This window comes from Nelumbo lutea, chromosome 1, assembly GCF_056320005.1.
Source record: "Nelumbo lutea isolate HS-2025 chromosome 1, American lotus-T2T, whole genome shotgun sequence".
In the NCBI taxonomy this organism is placed as follows: Eukaryota; Viridiplantae; Streptophyta; class Magnoliopsida; order Proteales; family Nelumbonaceae; genus Nelumbo; species Nelumbo lutea.
This window is the reverse complement of record NC_142684.1, coordinates 70168998-70187013: the sequence shown is the minus strand read 5'-3', so window position 1 is coordinate 70187013 and position 18016 is coordinate 70168998. Positions and strand designations below refer to the sequence as shown.

The following is an 18016-nucleotide window of genomic DNA, read 5'->3' as shown; positions in this document are numbered from 1 at the left end:
TTTCAAGGGTTCTTTTGTATTTTATTCTCAGTATCGCCTCTTATAGTCTAATGAGTACAAACTATCAATAGAAGAGAGAGAGAGAGAAAAAAAAAAGACGAAGAATGGTTGCATGGAATCCGTGGGATCAGAATTCAGAGATGGGGGATTTGTCTTGGTTAAGAGCGACTAGTCGATTGGCAATTGGACCAAGGTTTAAAGTATCCATTTTTGAAAATTTTGCACATTGAGAATTTCAACACTTGCTTCCTTCTAAATCCTATATAATAATCATTTTTAGGACAAATCAAATCAAGCAACCAAGCACGGTGGGTAGGGACAGTTTTGAAGTTTTCATTTTTTTAGCTCATCTTCAATTGGGATTGGGATCTTCTGCCAACAAAACACATTTCAACCCTCTATCAAATATAATCTCACACCACACATCTTACTATGAGACTGGGGCCCACCACCATATATGAGATGTGTAGTGTGGAATTTTGTTGGTAGGGTTGAAACGCGTTTTATTGGCAGGTGATCTGGACTCCTCTTCTTTAAAGGCGCACGTCTAAGCAACTAATAGTATTCAAAATATTGGAGGGTTAATTAAAAAACTTGAATTGGACTGAATCAGAACGGCTCAAGGTCCTAATGAATTCACCGAAAACAAACTAATAATAATAAAAAAAAGTAGAAGGCTTTTTGAGAATAGAAAGTGAATTGAAGCTTTCCACTGGATTGGGTATTTGTATCACTCCAAGGGAAAAAGGCATTAGAAGTAGTACACTCGAGGGCAGCCATTCAATCGATAACACTTCACTTCCAATTTTTCAATCATAGCTTTACCTCATAATATTGCAGTATTCTGATACTTTCGAATACCTGGTTAAATTAATTTCTTTTGAATTGGCAAGGGAATTAAAAGATCCATTCCCATTCCTACTGGAATAGTCATTTCTTTCCTTTTTGAAATGAAATCTCATTCTAACTTATTGATTTCTATTTAAACAAAACAGTGAAAATAAATAATTCCGATTCCAATTCCAACTACGGATACTTAATCACTGCTGCTTTAACTAATGTATCATCCAAATTACCAGACCATAGTCCATGGCACCAATTACAACGATCAAAATAATGTTCATAAGAAATAATTGTTTGACAATCCGAACCCCTTCCATATTTATTATCTTTCCCCTGTTGCAACCAATTAATGCTGCTATGATTTTAGCTTTTAGGGAGATGCTCTACCCAATTGGTCATTGACCCTGAAAAACTGAGGGCATATATTGCTGTTGCTGTCTCTGACAACCCTCCGAGTCTGGATTCCCTTGGTTGCCTAGGTTGCAGCCTTCAAAATTGAATTTTATTCTTCCCATAAAATGTGATGCCCACCACATGTCTTATAATTTTGAGTTGATGCTCTGTTACAATCTGCCATCCTCCTAATACTTCATCCATACATAATAACACCTTTGAATTCTTCACATGCCAAGGCCCATGCCTAATTCATTTTTTTAATACGATCTATCCAGCTCAAACCATTAATTTCAAAAATTCTGGCATTTATTTCTATACCTACAATCTCCATAAGCTTGCTGTTCAGGGTTGCCAACGGGTCAGGTCTGGGTACAACCAAAACCGACCTGATAAACAATATTAAGCAACTGCACCCAAATCAGACCAAGGTTTTAAAAATCGATTTGGTCATTGAATCGCTTTGGCCACTGATTTTTGGGTTAACGGTTCAACTGTTTGGGTCAAATGAGTCGAAATGATCAAGATAACTTTGTTGCATCTTGACCATTGAATTAGCATATTAGGTCAGATTAAGAAAAAATATAAATAGAGAGGAGGTAGCTGTTGGTTGGAAAAGAAAAGAAAAAAGAGAAGGGAAAGAAAAAAAAAAGAAGAAATAAAGAAAAAGAGTGAGAAAGTGGTGGTGGTGGTGGTTCACCCACAATGACAACAACAGCAGTGGCAGTGGCAACGGTGACAACGGTATCAGACAGTGGCAAACCAACAACAGCAAATCCACCTCAGATTTCAGATTTTGCAACTCTCTCTCTCTCTCTCTCTCTCACACACACACACACATACACACACACACACACACACACACACACACACATATCAGTAATAGATCTCCTCTGTTTACACTTCCTTAAAATGTTAAATAAAACTGTAAACTGCTATCCGCATCGAACAGTTTAGTGGTTCAACTGCCTGGCCCAGCGGTTCTTTGACCATTTCAATATTTTTTTTTTTAAGAATTAATGGTCTAAAGATAGATCAGACCCGGAGACCTGACCGGTTCCTGATTTAAATAGTTCAATCGCCCAATCCAATCCAGTTTTCAAAACCATGAATCAGACCTTATATAGTCTCTAATTTTAGACCTAGAACCAAATTGATGGTTTTTAGAGACAATTGGATCTGACCCAATAGACCCAATTATTATCAACCTACCGAAAATATTATATATCTAATATATGGTTCGAGTCGGGTCTGTCCGGTTGGGCCTGACCCATTAACAACCATTGCTTCCTTGCAAACTTACACAGTATCTTTTGCCTCTATGTATATTGGCAAAGGAAAGATCCATAAAACGGATTGGACTGTCCAATTGCTTTCCAAGTGTGATTAAAAATGGCTCCGTATCTGAGAAGCATATTGGCAATGTTCAAAATATTGAAATGTATCGATGCCTATCGTATGGGATACATATTGATTTTTAGGATCACAGATATGTTGTTCACTTGGAGTTAGGCTGAAGCAGTGGTCTCAGCCAATAAAAGAGATTAATTAATAAGCTTTAAGAAATTGTCAAATTAAACAAATAAAAAAATAGTTTCGGCTGATCAAAACCTCTACAGTCTACACAATTTATTCGTATATTGTATTAATGCCTTGAATCTTGCATATTAGCAAGTCACAAGATAAGTAGTATCTTCACCAATCAGAGAATGCACACATTTAATTAGTTAATTTAACTTAATTGATTAAATATGGTAAATTAATTAATTACTAATTTAATTAATATAATTGAATACTTAAATTACATTAATTACTCGAATTTTAAAAGAAAAATTTACAATTACAATTAATAACTTTAAAATAATTAATAAAATCTTAAAAAATATATTTAAACGAAATTAAGTAACTTTACATATGATATGCACTAACACATTTTAACAAGTGAATACTATTGGAGGGGTTGGAGGGTGAGAGGAAGTGGTTGAATTCTTGGAGAGAGTGAGTAAGAAAGAAGAGAGAATGTTTTAAAATATTAGTTTGCTTTTGTTCCATGGAATTAGATTGAGACGCTAAAGAGATGTAGATGAAAAGGCCCGGCTTAGCCCAAAAATACTAGGCTTGGTCCAAAGTTTTGTGTTTAGACTTGATCCGGACCTGGCCCTACAATTTTTAACCCAAGCTTTGGTCCAATACTTTAGCATAGCCTGAGGTCCAAATTTCTAAGTCAAAATTGGGCCTAACCAAACTAAGCCCACTTAACTCAAAATTTCAAGGCTTGGGCCTAGGTTTTTTGTTCAAGCATTGGGCTCGGGCTTGAGTGTGCATTAGGTCCACAAATCTCCAAGTTGGGTTTGTTTCCAATACTTCAATCCCAACTTGGGGCTTGCCTAGGTGAAACATAATTAGAATACTTAATTAATTAATTATATTGATTAATTAAAAAATATAATAATAAACATTTATTATCTTGTAAATAATATTAAAAGTTCATCCAATACTTTAATCCCAACTTAGTGCTTGCCTAGATGAAACATAATTAGAAGACTTAATTAATTAATTATATTGATTAATTGAAAAAATATATTAAAAACACATTTATTATCTTGTAAATGATATTAAAAGTTCAAGGAGAGAGTGGTTGAAGATAAATGAAATTTTGAAAATAAAGATAAATGAAAAATGAAAAATTGTATTATAATGGGATTGGAGAGAGATATGGTTGTCAACGGGTTGGGTCCAAGTAGAACCAGGATTGACCCGATAAGAATTATTAAGGATCTATAACTGAACTGAACCTGATAAGGTTTGTAATTTTAGACAAAATGAAACTGATTGGTTCTCGGGTCAATCTGGTCTAACCCAATAACCGATTATAATAGACCTATAAAAAATATTATATATAATATTAATTTATTTAATATATTGGGGCGAGTCTGAAGCAATTTGTGACTGGGTAGAATCGACTTTGAATCGATAAGAATCGGGGCAATGCATCAAGAACCGGAACCAAAATGACCTAATCAATTTGGGCCCATCAAGTTCAACCCGACCCACTAATAGCCCGAGAGAGAGAGAGAGAGAGAGAGAGAGAGAGAGAGAAGGGGTAATATATGAAAAGTAAAGAGGGTAATAACAATTTTGCGGCAATATTGTAGGCACTTTTATAATTGCATGAAAACTCAATGTTATATGCACAACTAAAAAAGAAGTATTAATTGTTTTTCAATGACACTCTTATAATTAGTAAAAAACTCAAGGTCACAAATAATGATAATCCTATAATTACACAAAAGCTCGATGCCATATCTACAACCAAAAAAGAGGCAATGATTGTTTTCAATGGCACTCTTGTAATTAGTAGAAAATTGAAAGAGACAAATAATGACACTTGTAATTAGCAAATGCTCACAAACTTCACACAAACCATTTGTGCCAAAATTGCAAAATATTTCACACAAGCCCATATAACCTTTAGATGCTAGGATTCCATTTCAAGCAAAATGGGTGCTTTATTAGTTCCCATTTTGCTTTTAGTATATATATGATATCAACGACACTCTTGTAATTATTAAAAAACTCAAGGTGACAAATAATGATGTTTTTGTATTTAATAGAAAATTGAAGGAGACAAATAATGACACTTTTGTAATTAACAAATGCTCATGAACATATCACAAACCATTTGTGCCAAAATAACAAAATATTTCACACAAGCCCATATAACCTTCACACGCTAGAATTCATTCAAACAAAATGAATTTATACAAGATTTCTTTCAGAGTCTTCAATCCTCTCTTCAATCCCAGATTTCAGGAAAGACCAAAGTGATCTTGAACAACAAAATTTAGCAATGAACTTGTGTTTGAAGGTTGGTACTTTGTAAATTCTAGGAATTAACGTAATCACCACATATTCTCCCAAAACCTTGACCTAGTACCAAAAATAGAATCATAACAAATGTATTGTAAGAAAGTAGGGGAGTAATAACATTATGGCCTTGCTCTTGAAGGTGTTGATTTTGTTAAACACAAAATTTCATCCATTTGGTTCCAACTTATATATGCCTTCAATCATCAAATGCCATGATTAGGGGTGCAAATGGATTGGATCATGATCCGATCCTATATTTGGGTGTGTTTATATTGCATTTTTTTTGTAAATTTTTAATAAAAATACATGTATATATTAATATATATGATGAAAGTAGTTGAAAAAGATATTTGCATTTTTCATTTTTCTTTATATAAACTGTTATATTTTTTTTCTTTTAATAATTTATTAAAATTTTCAGAAATTAAATTACATCGAGTCAGATTCAGATATCCAACATTCTTAACATATTCGGATTCAAATTATTCTCTGTGAGATTTGATTATCTGATCAGATTAAATCTAACATGTGTTATCAGATCTGATTTGGATATATACCCTAATTCAAATCCAATTTGATACGTTTACATCCTTAGCCACAATTACTATCTCCCTCCATTGGGATATTGTAGTCATATTTTTTGGGTCTCTGGCTTAATTTGGAAAGAATACAAATACAAATATGTACAATGCAAATACATACAAAATATAAGATTTTGCACTCTGCATATTTGCATTTGTACTCCTTCCAAACTGAGTGTAAAGAAAACCAGCTATTGGTTACTTATCATTATTGTTGCAATGCGTCAATGCCAAAATGATTGGTTTTGTACAGTGGGCAAATATTAAGGTTTTAAAATTGTATTTGACTTGTACCTTTCCATCAAAAGGTAAGCATGGGATTGTAATATCAGTGGTCAGATTTACAAAACTCATCCTTATCATCGAAAGGATTACTTTGGTCTCTTTAATGTAAAATTGAAGCCGATTTACATGCTTGTGTGTATTTGATTTGATTTTTTTAATGATGAATCTTACTTTAATATGAATCATGCAATCCAAGTAAAAAGACTGGACCATTAAACAATGTTGGTCCAATCTATCTAGGTCTTAAGAGGGATAGAGCGAATACTTCGCAATCTTTTTACGCAATGTGGTCACTCTCAAACTCAGACCCACATTTACATACTTAGCTAATTTTCTTTGCAACTACACACAACACTGATGTAATGATTTTAGGCCAAGTTTGGGGGTGTTTATTAAACAAAAAAAAAAAATAAATGCTTATTCTAATAATCACTTCTGAGTGATTGGTGAAAAAGCACTTATCTTAAACAAGGATGGTATAAATATTTTTAAAGTGACATGATGAGCCAAGATAGGCCAGAAAGTAAATGAGCACTTAAAAATAAACCTAAAATTTGGACTTTTTAAATTAGTGCTTATTCTTTGGACTTATTTCTCGAATGCAAATAAGTGTTATTGGTGTGACCCCGGCCCAAAATAGGTGCTTTTTTTAAATAATCACTTTATCAAACTTAGCCTTAACCTTGGTAAAGCTGCCTAATTGGCACAGAACCAACCTTGAGAGAAGCCATCCTAGTGATTCAAGGCCACAACCAGGTGCAACGGAAAACAACCAACCAGCTGATAGCCAGCCTCAGGATCATCTGAATGCATGCAAGCTGAGTCCATTCTAGCTCTCCTGCCTCGGGATCATCTGATCACCTTTTCCATTATTTTTGTTTCTCATGCTTGACGTTTTCTTTTGCCCCCAAAACAATGGACAAGGGTAAGGAAAGGGGAAGAAAAGATACAGGGGAGGGAGGTTGATGCGACCATTTACAACACTAAGGGATAATTTGATAGTGGCTGAAGTGGCTGAACTTAATGATGAATTGCTTTGTCTTTTAGTGAATAAGTAGTCATTAATTAGATTCTCAACTACTTCATGGCTGAATGGCATGTTGGATTAATTACTCTGCTCTTTAACTATTTCATTATGAAACCATTTTAACCACTAGTGAACAAAGCAATAAGTCATTAAGTTAAGCAACTTCAACCATTATCTTAGGGCCACTAAATCAAATACAAGATTTCCTCTGGTCTTAAAAGGTCTGTTTTACTAGGTGGAATGTTGTTCAAGCATCCGTATTGATATATACCATCTCCACGTCAAGCTCTAACTCTGGAATGACAATATCATCGCACAGGTCATCTGATGGATCATAGACAATCATATCAGGAAATAGCTCCAGGAAATTTTCCTTTACCGTCTCCCTCAATTCAGGGTACGGAATGAGTCCTTTCAAGATTAAGGAAAAGAGTTTTGAGGGTCAGGTAATTGCCTCATTTCTTTGTAAAACTCAATTGCTTCAGAAGTTCAGAGGGCAATCCACTATATAAGAAGGACTTGATAATATCTCCAAAAGAGTGTTGATCAAACAGAATTTCCTCTCTTCAGATCTTTCTAGACTCTCTTTGCCTGGTTCACCTATCTGTTCCTAGAAAGCATTATGAGCGTGTCTCTGGTACCATATTTCTTTCCTCACCATATCATATATCTGTAGGAGAAAAAAAAGGAAATAAACAAATAAAGATGCTAGAAATATTACCACAAAGTCATATTAAAAATGTTTTGAGCCAATTTCATGTCATTCTCTTTTGTTGTGTTTTAGCATGACTGAGTCTAATGGAAATGGGACATTCTATGATTTTCATCTTTGGCAGAAGATAGAGTCAGGCCCTATAACTCAAGAAGGAAAAAAAGAAAAGAAAAGCGTCATCACTCAACATGTGGCAATACCAACACATCCTGAGAGAGAAGAGTGGGGGAAGTGAGAACCATCTCTCTTGCTTCAAAGATCAGCAAAAAGTTTGGCTAATGCAACGGCTACACAAGGAGTGAACAAGATTCAGTTTTTTTTCCTCAGTAAGTGAAAAGGCTAGGTATCAGAAGCATTTTGGGATCATTTAACTGTTGACAATAACAAAAAGATCCTCATAACCCAACAATGAAATTAGAAACATTTCTGGATCATTTTTAAGTTTTATTAATTTGATGAGAAAACCGAAAACAAATAAAAGATATGGATGAATCTAGAGCAACCTAGAAACTAGAAAAGTGCCAACTCTGGAACATTCCTACAGAACCAGTTTTCAGCTCTTCTTCTTTCTTTTTGGCAAGAAAAGGTACAGTATAATTTACTGTAAATTTTAGCTATTTAATTCAGGCGAGAAATATGGTGTGGCAATTTAAATGTAAGAGTTCTGCCTAGAAAGATCTCTAACCAATCCAGTTCTCCCATTTGCAGCTGAGAACAAAAGCAATGGAAACATTGATTCTGATTTTCTGAAATAAAAGGAGCACAATAGAGAAATGGTTGACAGGTAAAAATTACAAATCTGCCTTAAGCAACATAAAATCAACACCACAATAAGTAAATAGAATATAAGTTGCTTTAATATACTTAACTGCATGAGAAACCTCAAGAAATCATAAGTATCCACATAAAGCTCGCTTTTTCTTTTTGATAAACATAAAGCTGTTTTTTTTTTTTTTTGTTCTGATAAACATAATGCTCCCTAATTAATTATATAAGAAACACAAACAGCTATCTAAGAACACGAACAAGTATATAAGAACATAAAGCTCACAAATTAACTATATAAGAACATGAATCAGTATGATCATGGAAAGAAAGACCCAAATTGCTAAATCAAGCCAAATGACTAGAAAACTACAATTAATAACAAGTTTAAAATTCATTACAGGTTGCACCTGTATTTAGATTTTGAAACCTTTCGGACAAAAGCTAGCAACTGAACTCAACTCAACTAAGCCTTGTCCCAATTACATGGGGTTGGCTAGCTAGACGGCTACATGTATCTTATTCCACCATTCTGCTCTATTCAATGCCATATTCATTGTCAGTTATGGGCCCTCAAAGACAAATGCTAGCAATATAACATAACGGATCAGCTTTGAAGAATTGTGAAATCTGAGTATCTTCAGGAGTTAATTTAGAATAAGAAATTCTATATGAATACATAGAAAGAAATAAGTATTAAAATTTAGATAGCTTCTCCACAGTAACTCTGAGCATGGCTTGCACATGGCTTATTGGACTCACATTCAATGACATCCATCTATTTGTTGGTATTTGTCATGGTTGACCAATCAAATGGTTGATCAATCCAATACCATGAAAGGAAGAAGATAAATTATGTCCTAAGCCATTTACTGGATTAAGTTTGGGATTCATCCTCAGGAAACCTGCCCATTATTCTTCCCTTGTCTCCCAAAGGCAGTAAAGTGCTTTTAAGGTCTTATAATCATTAATGCCTAAAATTATCTCATTACTTGCAGAGAAAGCACTTAGAAAGTTTCACCAAATATAAAGTTTTACCTCATTTCTTCACAACAAATTGGATTCTTAGTTGCACCAACATAATATTTGTTTTCAGTATTCAAATGATTTGCTGCAAGCTCAAGGCTCTTATAAGGCAAGAGAGAGGCCAAAAGCATGAAGGAAGAAGTAGCAAGAAAAGACTAGAGGGCCTTCAGGACTTTGTTTTGACAGATCACAAAAACATGGAACAGTGGAACAGGATTGGAGAAGCCAGTCCTAATAGTTGGAACAAATCTTAGCCGGGTTGAGTTGAGTGACTAAATCCATTTGTTTGCAGGATATCAGGAACTTATGGATAAGCCATAAATCTTCAGATATAATCGTTGTTTTGGAGATAATTATTGAACTCTCACACTGCATTACCAATTTATCAAATGAAAGGTGCAAACTAGGATACAGAGAGGGCTCCAAAATTCCAATATTTCAAAAGTAAAGGAAGTAACTGAAAAATAACTAGGAAAAGGTAAAATCCCAAAAACCATAATATGTTTCTTAAGTGATTCATTGGAATTCTTTTTTCACCTTTTAAAATGAACTTGGCAGACTTAAGAAAAACAAATGAACTCAAAGGACATCAGTAGTTCAGTAAAAGAGGTAAACAACTTAGAAAGTAGTCCAAGGATGCTCCAAACCTTTTTATTTGTAAAAACACAATATGAAACATCACCAAGAAAGGAAAACAAATGTCATCAAATTCACTAAAACCCATACCTTCATAGAGAGGAAAACTTGATCTTGGTGTACGAACTCGGCAAGAATAGCAAGAAGATTTGATTTGAGAATGAGAGAGACATTTGATTGCATAAATCGGTCAAGCTTAATTGTATTAAACTTTAGCCTCTTAAGTTCTTAATAGTGATCAGACCTTCCTTTCCCATCTCCTTTTTCCACCTCCATATTGACAAGCTAGGACTTGAAGCTGACATTGAGAAGTGGTAGAAAAAAACCTTCTTGTTCCTTATGTTCTCCTAGTCCTTGATCATTTTGAATATAACCCACAACTGGGGTCTTCAGAGAAGAACTTTTGTGCCTAATAAGTATTCTTGCTTTTCCCTCTAATAAAATTTGGGCTAAACATAGCATGATTCATGACAGGATCATTGTCTCTGAATGGAATTTCTATCCTTCTGAACCCTGCCATCAAAAGTAACAAAATGTGGAAAGCCAACCTTGAGATTAAAAATTAAAACAAAAGAGCAATGTTTCAAAGAGTCTTCATGAATTAAGTCATTTGCATAACTCTCAACCAACATATCCAATGAGCTTTAGAAAAGTCGAAAGCAGGAAGCATGTTAATAAATGACACATTTCTGAACAAACATATCCATGAAGAAAAAATGCCACAAACTGAAAAGCATTTAAGTGTGTGAGACACCAGAAAAGAGAGCAAAAGAAAGATTATGCATCAGATATGCTTTGGGTAAGTGTATTAGAAAGGTGATCCACCATTTCTTCAACTTACTTGTACATGATGCACCCTAGGAATATAGAGACCCTTATGATTGCAATATTCCATCCTGAGCACTTAATCCATAAAAAAAGAACCAATAAATGCATCTGTTCTAGGCAAACTCGCCTTCCCCAAATGCAATTGACATTTTACCCCCAAAACTATCACTGTTGAAATGAGCTAATTGCTAAATTGAAATGTAGCACGTTGTGATTCATTCTCCAACTTTTGGAGAATAATGGAGTACGTTGTGATTCATAAAGCACTTCATTTATTTAGTTATTTCCCAACAGAGTCATCAATATCACTCCCAATATTTGAACTTCCAAATTACATCTAAATAGTAACCACCATCGTAATGCCAAACATTAAGCAACCATGAATACAACAATCAACTAAGCAATCCTAAAATTAAATAAAGACATGCATAATTAAAAATTATAATGCATATGAATATCAACAAGATAAAATTAAAGACATGCATAAATAGTAACCACCACTAGCAGCAATAGACTGTTTTCTGAGAAATCATTGAATTTGGTGTTTCTTCAGATCACACCTTCCCGATTTCCAAGTCTGGAGAAATGTTTTTTCTAAAAAAAGCGATACCAAATAAGAGGCCGTTTTCTAAAGCACTGCTTTTTCTGATGTGGCACCGATGACAAACACCGCCTTAATGACCATGAAAATTAAGTAACTAACATAACGGGATAACACCATAAAAAAGAAGTCTCTAATTTATAGTAAAATGTAAATAGCCTTCAGATGAAACCCCTGTCCAAGAGCCAAAAATGCAATGAACAGAATGATGACACAAGTACTGTTGGATTTTAATTTCATAAGAGATTAAATCCAATGGGTTTGATTGGTCAATTACATGAGAAATTGCACCTGCACACTTGTTTGGAAAATTAGCTTTTCTCTTACAAAACCCAGTTTTAAACTTGTCCCATGTTGGAAAATTATAAGCTTTGTTTTCAGTATTTTAATAGGAGCTGATTTACACTCCTTAGAAATAGTAGAGGAGAGTATGGAGGTTTGATACCACGCAACGCACGTGCACGCGTGTGTGCGGCGCAATGAGGCGCGCACCCACATGACTCGCAAAGGGTAGCTTTGGTTTTGGTGTGATGTTGACCGTTGATCACCGTTGATTACTGTTGATGAGATCAATGGTCACGATTCGATCAGGTGTGATCAAGAGGCACAATTCAAAGTTAATGTTAATTACCTTTTAAAGTCACAATGTTTGAAATTGTGACTGTTCAAGGTGCCTTCTCTGAACCAGCACCTACCTTTTCTTCATACATTTTCATAAACTATTTAATGAGTATGGATCAGACTTCTAAAACACAATTTCGAAATTCACTCTCTCTCTCTCTCTCACTCTGGTCTACTGTAGTCTCACCGAAGGTTTCTTCAGAGACTCTTCAACTTTACTGGTTGCAGATTCTCGCCCAAGGCTCTGTTGTATACCGGGAACGAATTTGCCTGTAACCCAACAACAAACTCAGTGAAACTAAGTGGGGGCAAATAACGTTCTAAAGACAGTGTCTTCAGACGTGCCTCAAAGCTTCTCCTCCAAAGTTTTCAGTAACCCCTTTTTCCCAACAAGTACATCTATGGATGGGTCGAAGTGCTTTCGTATGAAGATTAGAGATTAGTATGACTATAATAACTAAAGCTGAGCTACGTCGGAAGACTATAAATTCAAAAAAAAAAAAATCTATAAAACAAAGCATAGTTTAAAGAAAGATAAATATAGCTTTTCTCATACTGCGTGTCTATTCAATCGAAGCCAGAAAACAGCCAACGGTAAGTCAAAAGTAATGTGATGACGAAGGAAGATGTGAGCGACAGTCGACAAGAAATAGCTAGCGATCAAAAGCAAAAAGCATTGGAATTGGAAAGGGAGTAAAACGGAGAAGGAAGATTAGTTGGCAAGAACTAGCCAGTGAAGTGAGGCCGTCGGCCTCCAATGTGCCATATTGTCACGGGGCTAATCGACGAGGCCCCGTGCGACGCTCGATGGGGTCGAGAAAGCCTACAAATGCAAGCAACAACACACAAAAGGCAACAAGAAGGCACACAAATTAGACAAAAGGCAACTTATATTGCATTAATCAGTGGTAAGAACAAGCACACAGTTCAGTGTCGAGGGGATCTCGTGCTTAACCTTTACACACTTATGACTCACTCGACTATCTACCTCCCCTCAAAGAGTATTTTAAGCTTTTGGGGGAGTGACAAAAGGAAACATCAAAAGAGTGGAAATTCATACTAAGTAATTACAGTAATGCCATTGGTAGTCCCCCCTTACAAGATACATACATAGCCCACCCATGACACACATGATGACACCATGAAGGCACGCGGTAGGCACTCTGTTGGCACGGCTGAAGGTGCTTGATGGCGCAGTGAAGGAGTCACTTGTGACAGTCTCCTCCACTCAATTCGACCTACGTCCTCGGAGATCGGCTTCGGCTGGTCCCTTAGAGTCGTTGATGTGGAAGGAAGGTTCTCCTACTGTTCCACGAATCGGCTGTCGTCCAAGGCCAAGGTGTAGATTTGGATTGCATGGTTGGGTTATCTTGTTCTGTTGGGGTTTCCTATGGCTAAGTCCTTTCCTGGCGACCTCAAGGTATGATAGTGGCTGGTTCAGCTTGGCTATAGGGAAGGTTTGGGCCAGGTAAGGGTTAAAATGATGTTTTGGATTGTTGGGGTGTTGGTTCCCATGAATTTTTCCCCAAGGGTGACTCACAGGGCTACTACGTGATTCAGTCTGAGGGATGGTGCGAAAGTGGTCCCTAAATGGCTTGGGTGGCACTCACTCTCCCCAGTGGTTGTGGTAGTAGGTGTGGGCGAACATGGACACGACCTTGGGTCTTCTGCTTTGCTTGACGATTGTTGACACGCACGAACTCTGTTGCTAGAGTGGTGAGGATAGCTTGATGGCCTGCTGCTGTTGAGGTTGGCTTTAGAGGTGGCTTCTTCAGCTAGTGGAGTGGGGAACTTCTCTGCTTCCTCCATGTTGGTGTGGAACAAGGCTTCTTCATAAAGAAGTTGTAGTGCAGAAACATGCTTCCCATGAACCCTAGTGGAAGTCATAATTGGTATCATGCAAGGGGAGCGCTCGTCCAATATGCACAGAAAGTTGATATGAGGCATGAGTGCTGCTTCCGCCTGTGTCAAGAAGTCTGTTTCCAAGACAACTTGGAAGTCATCCAGGGGTACCACTGATAGATCAGTCTTGCTTGTCCACGGCTCAACTTGGAGATCAACCCTATGAGCCATGCCTTCAGTCGCCTTGGCCCCCGTTCACGGCCTTGATCCACCCGGTCTCTTCACAATGTTCAGATTGAGTCGCTTGGCCTTAGCAACCAAAATGAAGTTATGGGAGGCCCCTGTATCAACAAGGGCTTGAGTCGGCTTCCTGCCGAGGAGGATGTCTACATACTTCAGCTCCCTTTGGGATTTCTTTGGCCTTCTATGATTGTCCTCTTTCTTCACCATGTTGTTGAAGAGTTGAAGGGCACCACTCTTGGCGCTGCATAGACTTATTCCTCATCACTTTGCTTGTCATCATTGAGCTTGGCGACAAGGGAAATGATCTTCTTCTTGGTTAGGCAGTTGCGAACCAGGTGATTTTCCCCACAAAGCAAGCAAGAACATGGGGGCCCTGTGGTTCTGGGCTTGTACTGGTGCTGAGGGTCGACCTCGCTCTCCTTGGGGCTTCTTGTAGTCTTGTCTTGCTGGCTTGTTGATGCTAGAGTTGTCGTACGGAGGGCGTGGATGACTTGCTCCCCCACTCAAATTTGGGGCACGTGGGCTTTCTGGCTTAGGGGCTTTTTCATCTGACAAGTTCGTCTCATTGAGTAGCTCCACCACTGCCATTGCCGTGGCGAGGTCCTGTATGTTGCGGCATTGGAGCTCTAGTTCGACCCATGGCTTCAGTCCGTCCATGAAGTTGAACAATAGATCATTGTCGAACATGTCTGTGACTTCCAAGGTAAGGGCTAAAAACTCTTTGACATAGTTGTGGAGTGAGTCCCCAAGCACGCCACGCCAAGTACTCCACGTTCTCTGGGTAGAATTGCCGCTTTAGTTCTCGCTTGAAATCAGCCCATGTCTTAATGGTGCACGTACCCCGTTCAATGTCTTGGCATCACCTCCACCACCATAGCATAGCAATGTCAGTCAAATACATGATCACTGTACGAATCTGAGTTAGGTCATCATCAATGCCAGCGGCAAGGAAATATTGTTCCATTTGCCACAAGAAGCTGTCAAGTTCTCTAGCATCTCGGGAGCCGGCATAAGGTGTGGGCTCCCGAATCTTCACACGAGTAGGGGCCAATGTTGTGGAGGGGCTTGGAGTGTTGGCCACTAATCTCTTGAGGAGCATCATGTCTCCTCTTAGTTCATCTAATTGTGTCTGGAGGTCAGTAGGAGCAACCATGGCTACTTTCATGGCCATCCATTTAGCTCTTATCTCATCAATCTGGTCTTGGATGTTGGATCGAGATGAGCTCCCTTCTTGTCGGGATGTTGTGCCAATGACTTCCTTGAGGGTGCCATTCAGGACGTTTTGGACCTCATTCATAATGCCATATAAACGGGCTTTTAGCTCCACCATGGAGCTCTCAATTGTTTTCACGTTCAGGAGGATTTATTCTATTTGGTCACACATCTCCCCAACGGTCACTTCGCAACGAAGGATGCGTGTGTCAAAGGTAGCAAGCTTGTCAACTGACTTGTCGCGCTTGCTTGCTTTGGATGTGCGACCCTTTGGGGCCTTCTCTGTAACGGCTTCATCGCCTAGAGCCTCATCGGTCTCTCTAGCATGGGCAAGGCCATGCTGAATCTCGTTGGTGAGTTCCTTGTTGTGCTTCATTGCGCCACCACTAGTGTTGTTATGCAAGGGTCACGTGCGTTGAGGAGCAACCCGCTCTAATACCAACTGTCACGGGGCTAATCGACAAGGCCCGGTGCGGCACTCGATGGGGTCGAGAAAGCCTACAAATGCAAAAGCAATAACACACAAAAGGCAACAAGAAGGCACACAAATTAGACAAAAGGCAACTTGTATTGCATTAATTAGCGGTAAGAACAAGCACACAGTTCAGTGTCGAGGGGATCTCGTGCTTAACCTTTACACGCTTATGACTCACTCGACTACCTACCTCCCCTCAAAGAGTACGTTAAGCTTTTGGGGGAGTGACAAAAGGAAACATCAAAATAGTGGAAATTCATATTAAGTAATTACAATAATGCCATTGACAGTCCCCCTTCCAAGATACATACATAGCCCACCCATGATGACACCATGAAAGCACGCGGTAGGCACTCTATTGGCACGGCTGAAGGTGCTTGATGGTGCGGTGAAGGAGTCACTTGTGACAATATTGCCACGTCAGGTAGGGTCGTAGGGGCGCTCACAGTTTTTCAAACTGAACCGAAATTTTTCGGTTAACCAAAATCGAATTAATCAGTTTTGTTTAATGCTTTCCCAGTTTACCTCTTTTTTTTCTAACTTCATTATTTTTTAAATAGTGATATAAGTCAAGAGTAAGAATCAATGAAAATCGACTCAAGCTAGGAGCCATTGAATTAACTGACTCGGCCGAGAAATAGAGGAATCGTCATACAGATATTAAACCTCAAAAGTTGCCCTTATATGCTATTATCCCTTTTTTTTCTGGTTGCTGAATAGAAAACAAATTACCACCATAACTCGGCTTCCTATGCTTGAGAGCGGAGTCAACTCGGGGGTCCTGAGTCAACTAACATTGAAAGACAATTTCCCATACTCCATTGACTAGACATGGCTGCTCCCATGCAATGGGGTATGACCAAGGATTCTAACAAGTTAGGAGTTAGGATTAACATCTCCCACAACAAAACCAAAACAGAATTAACAGAGAACGATTTTTCGACTGCTTACATCAATGACACCTTCATGAAATCCTTCAAAAGCTACCATGGATGCTGCTTGACAGATTGACAAATACTTTCCTATGTTGATTGCATTAATACACAAATTGAATGAACAAGGGGATATATTGAATCAGAACTGGAGATGAGCACCAATCTGGATTGTTAAACTATTGGCATCCTCAGCCAAAAGGAATATTAACTGTTTGATTTAATGCCCAAAAAGAATACTTATACAACAATGAAAATTTAAAAAAGGCAAAATGCTTGCAAGACTACAAAGGAGGAAATAGAATACTTTTAAGCAGCTGCACCTGCAATTTTGGCGGATTCCAATTCCACAGCTTTCTTTAGGAGACTGTCCTCCTCAAGTACCATTTGAATGGGCAAGAATCCCAACCCATTCGCCATGGCCAGCATCATCTGCTTTGTCTCCGCCTTGAATTCCTCCAAGTCCACCGCCCCATTGGAATCACGGTCAAATCGGCCGAACAGGGCACGGTAGACAATGGCTATCTCATGGGGTTCTGTCTTGACGTCAACGCCGAAGTGGGTCTCGAAGATCCTCAGACTCTGGAGCTCCCTCACCATCTCGGCATATGATAATACACCGTCATGATCCGTGTCGAGACGAGCAAATCGGTCATGAACCGAGCCTTCGAAGGCTTCTTTGTCCTCCACGAAGTTGAAGATGGTGGCACCGTCCAATACTTCCACACTCATCTTAATTTCTCTACCAAGTACTGTTAGAAATCTGAACTATGATAGCTTGAATGAGCTAAAAGAAGAAGATATGAGAGTTGAAGAGCAGAAGATGACTCTGGGCTTTGAGACTTTGAGTAGGAGGGGAGCCGGCCATGTGTTTATTTATAGATTATGGCGTGGAGTCTAGAGACGACTGACTAGAGTAGCACGGTGGGACCTTTGAATCCTCTCAATTCTTTGGGCCCCATCCAAGACGAGAGTACTGCCTGAAATCAAACGGCGATGATATGATAGGCAGTGGGCTTGGTGCGTGGTATTGTGAACTTTGATGCTTTGCGTAGAATCGAGATATCGTATTCGCATATGCTCGTATATAAAGTAAGGTCAAATGGTCGATAAGTTATAAGGGC

The 18016-nt window shown here is 38.1% G+C and overlaps 1 protein-coding gene and 1 pseudogene across 2 annotated transcripts; both read right to left on the bottom strand.

The window, feature by feature from the left end:
* Positions 1 to 7108: 7108 nt before the first annotated feature.
* Positions 7109 to 10542, bottom strand: LOC148875179 (pentatricopeptide repeat-containing protein At1g62350-like; annotated as a pseudogene). The gene is made up of 2 exons (XR_016104885.1): positions 10229 to 10542; positions 7109 to 7669 (listed from the first exon to the last, which is right to left on the bottom strand). The product of XR_016104885.1 is annotated as a pentatricopeptide repeat-containing protein At1g62350-like (transcript).
* Positions 10543 to 13060: 2518 nt separating this feature from the next.
* Positions 13061 to 17768, bottom strand: LOC148875178 (uncharacterized). The gene is made up of 2 exons (XM_088964248.1): positions 17216 to 17768; positions 13061 to 15983 (listed from the first exon to the last, which is right to left on the bottom strand). Exons 1-2 carry the CDS (start codon positions 17622 to 17624, stop codon positions 15931 to 15933), a joined length of 462 nt encoding a protein of 153 aa, XP_088820374.1. The 5' UTR covers positions 17625 to 17768; the 3' UTR covers positions 13061 to 15930.
* Positions 17769 to 18016: the final 248 nt, after the last annotated feature.

Coding starts and splice junctions, on each gene's coding strand:
- LOC148875178 (XM_088964248.1), bottom strand. CDS start 17,624: ATGAGTGTGGAAGTATTGGACGGTGCCACCATCTTCAACTTCGTGGAG. Junction 15,984..17,215: donor GGAATCCGCCAAAATTGCAG/GTGCAGCTGCTT, acceptor TTGCATTTGTAG/GCTTTCTCGACCCCATCGAG.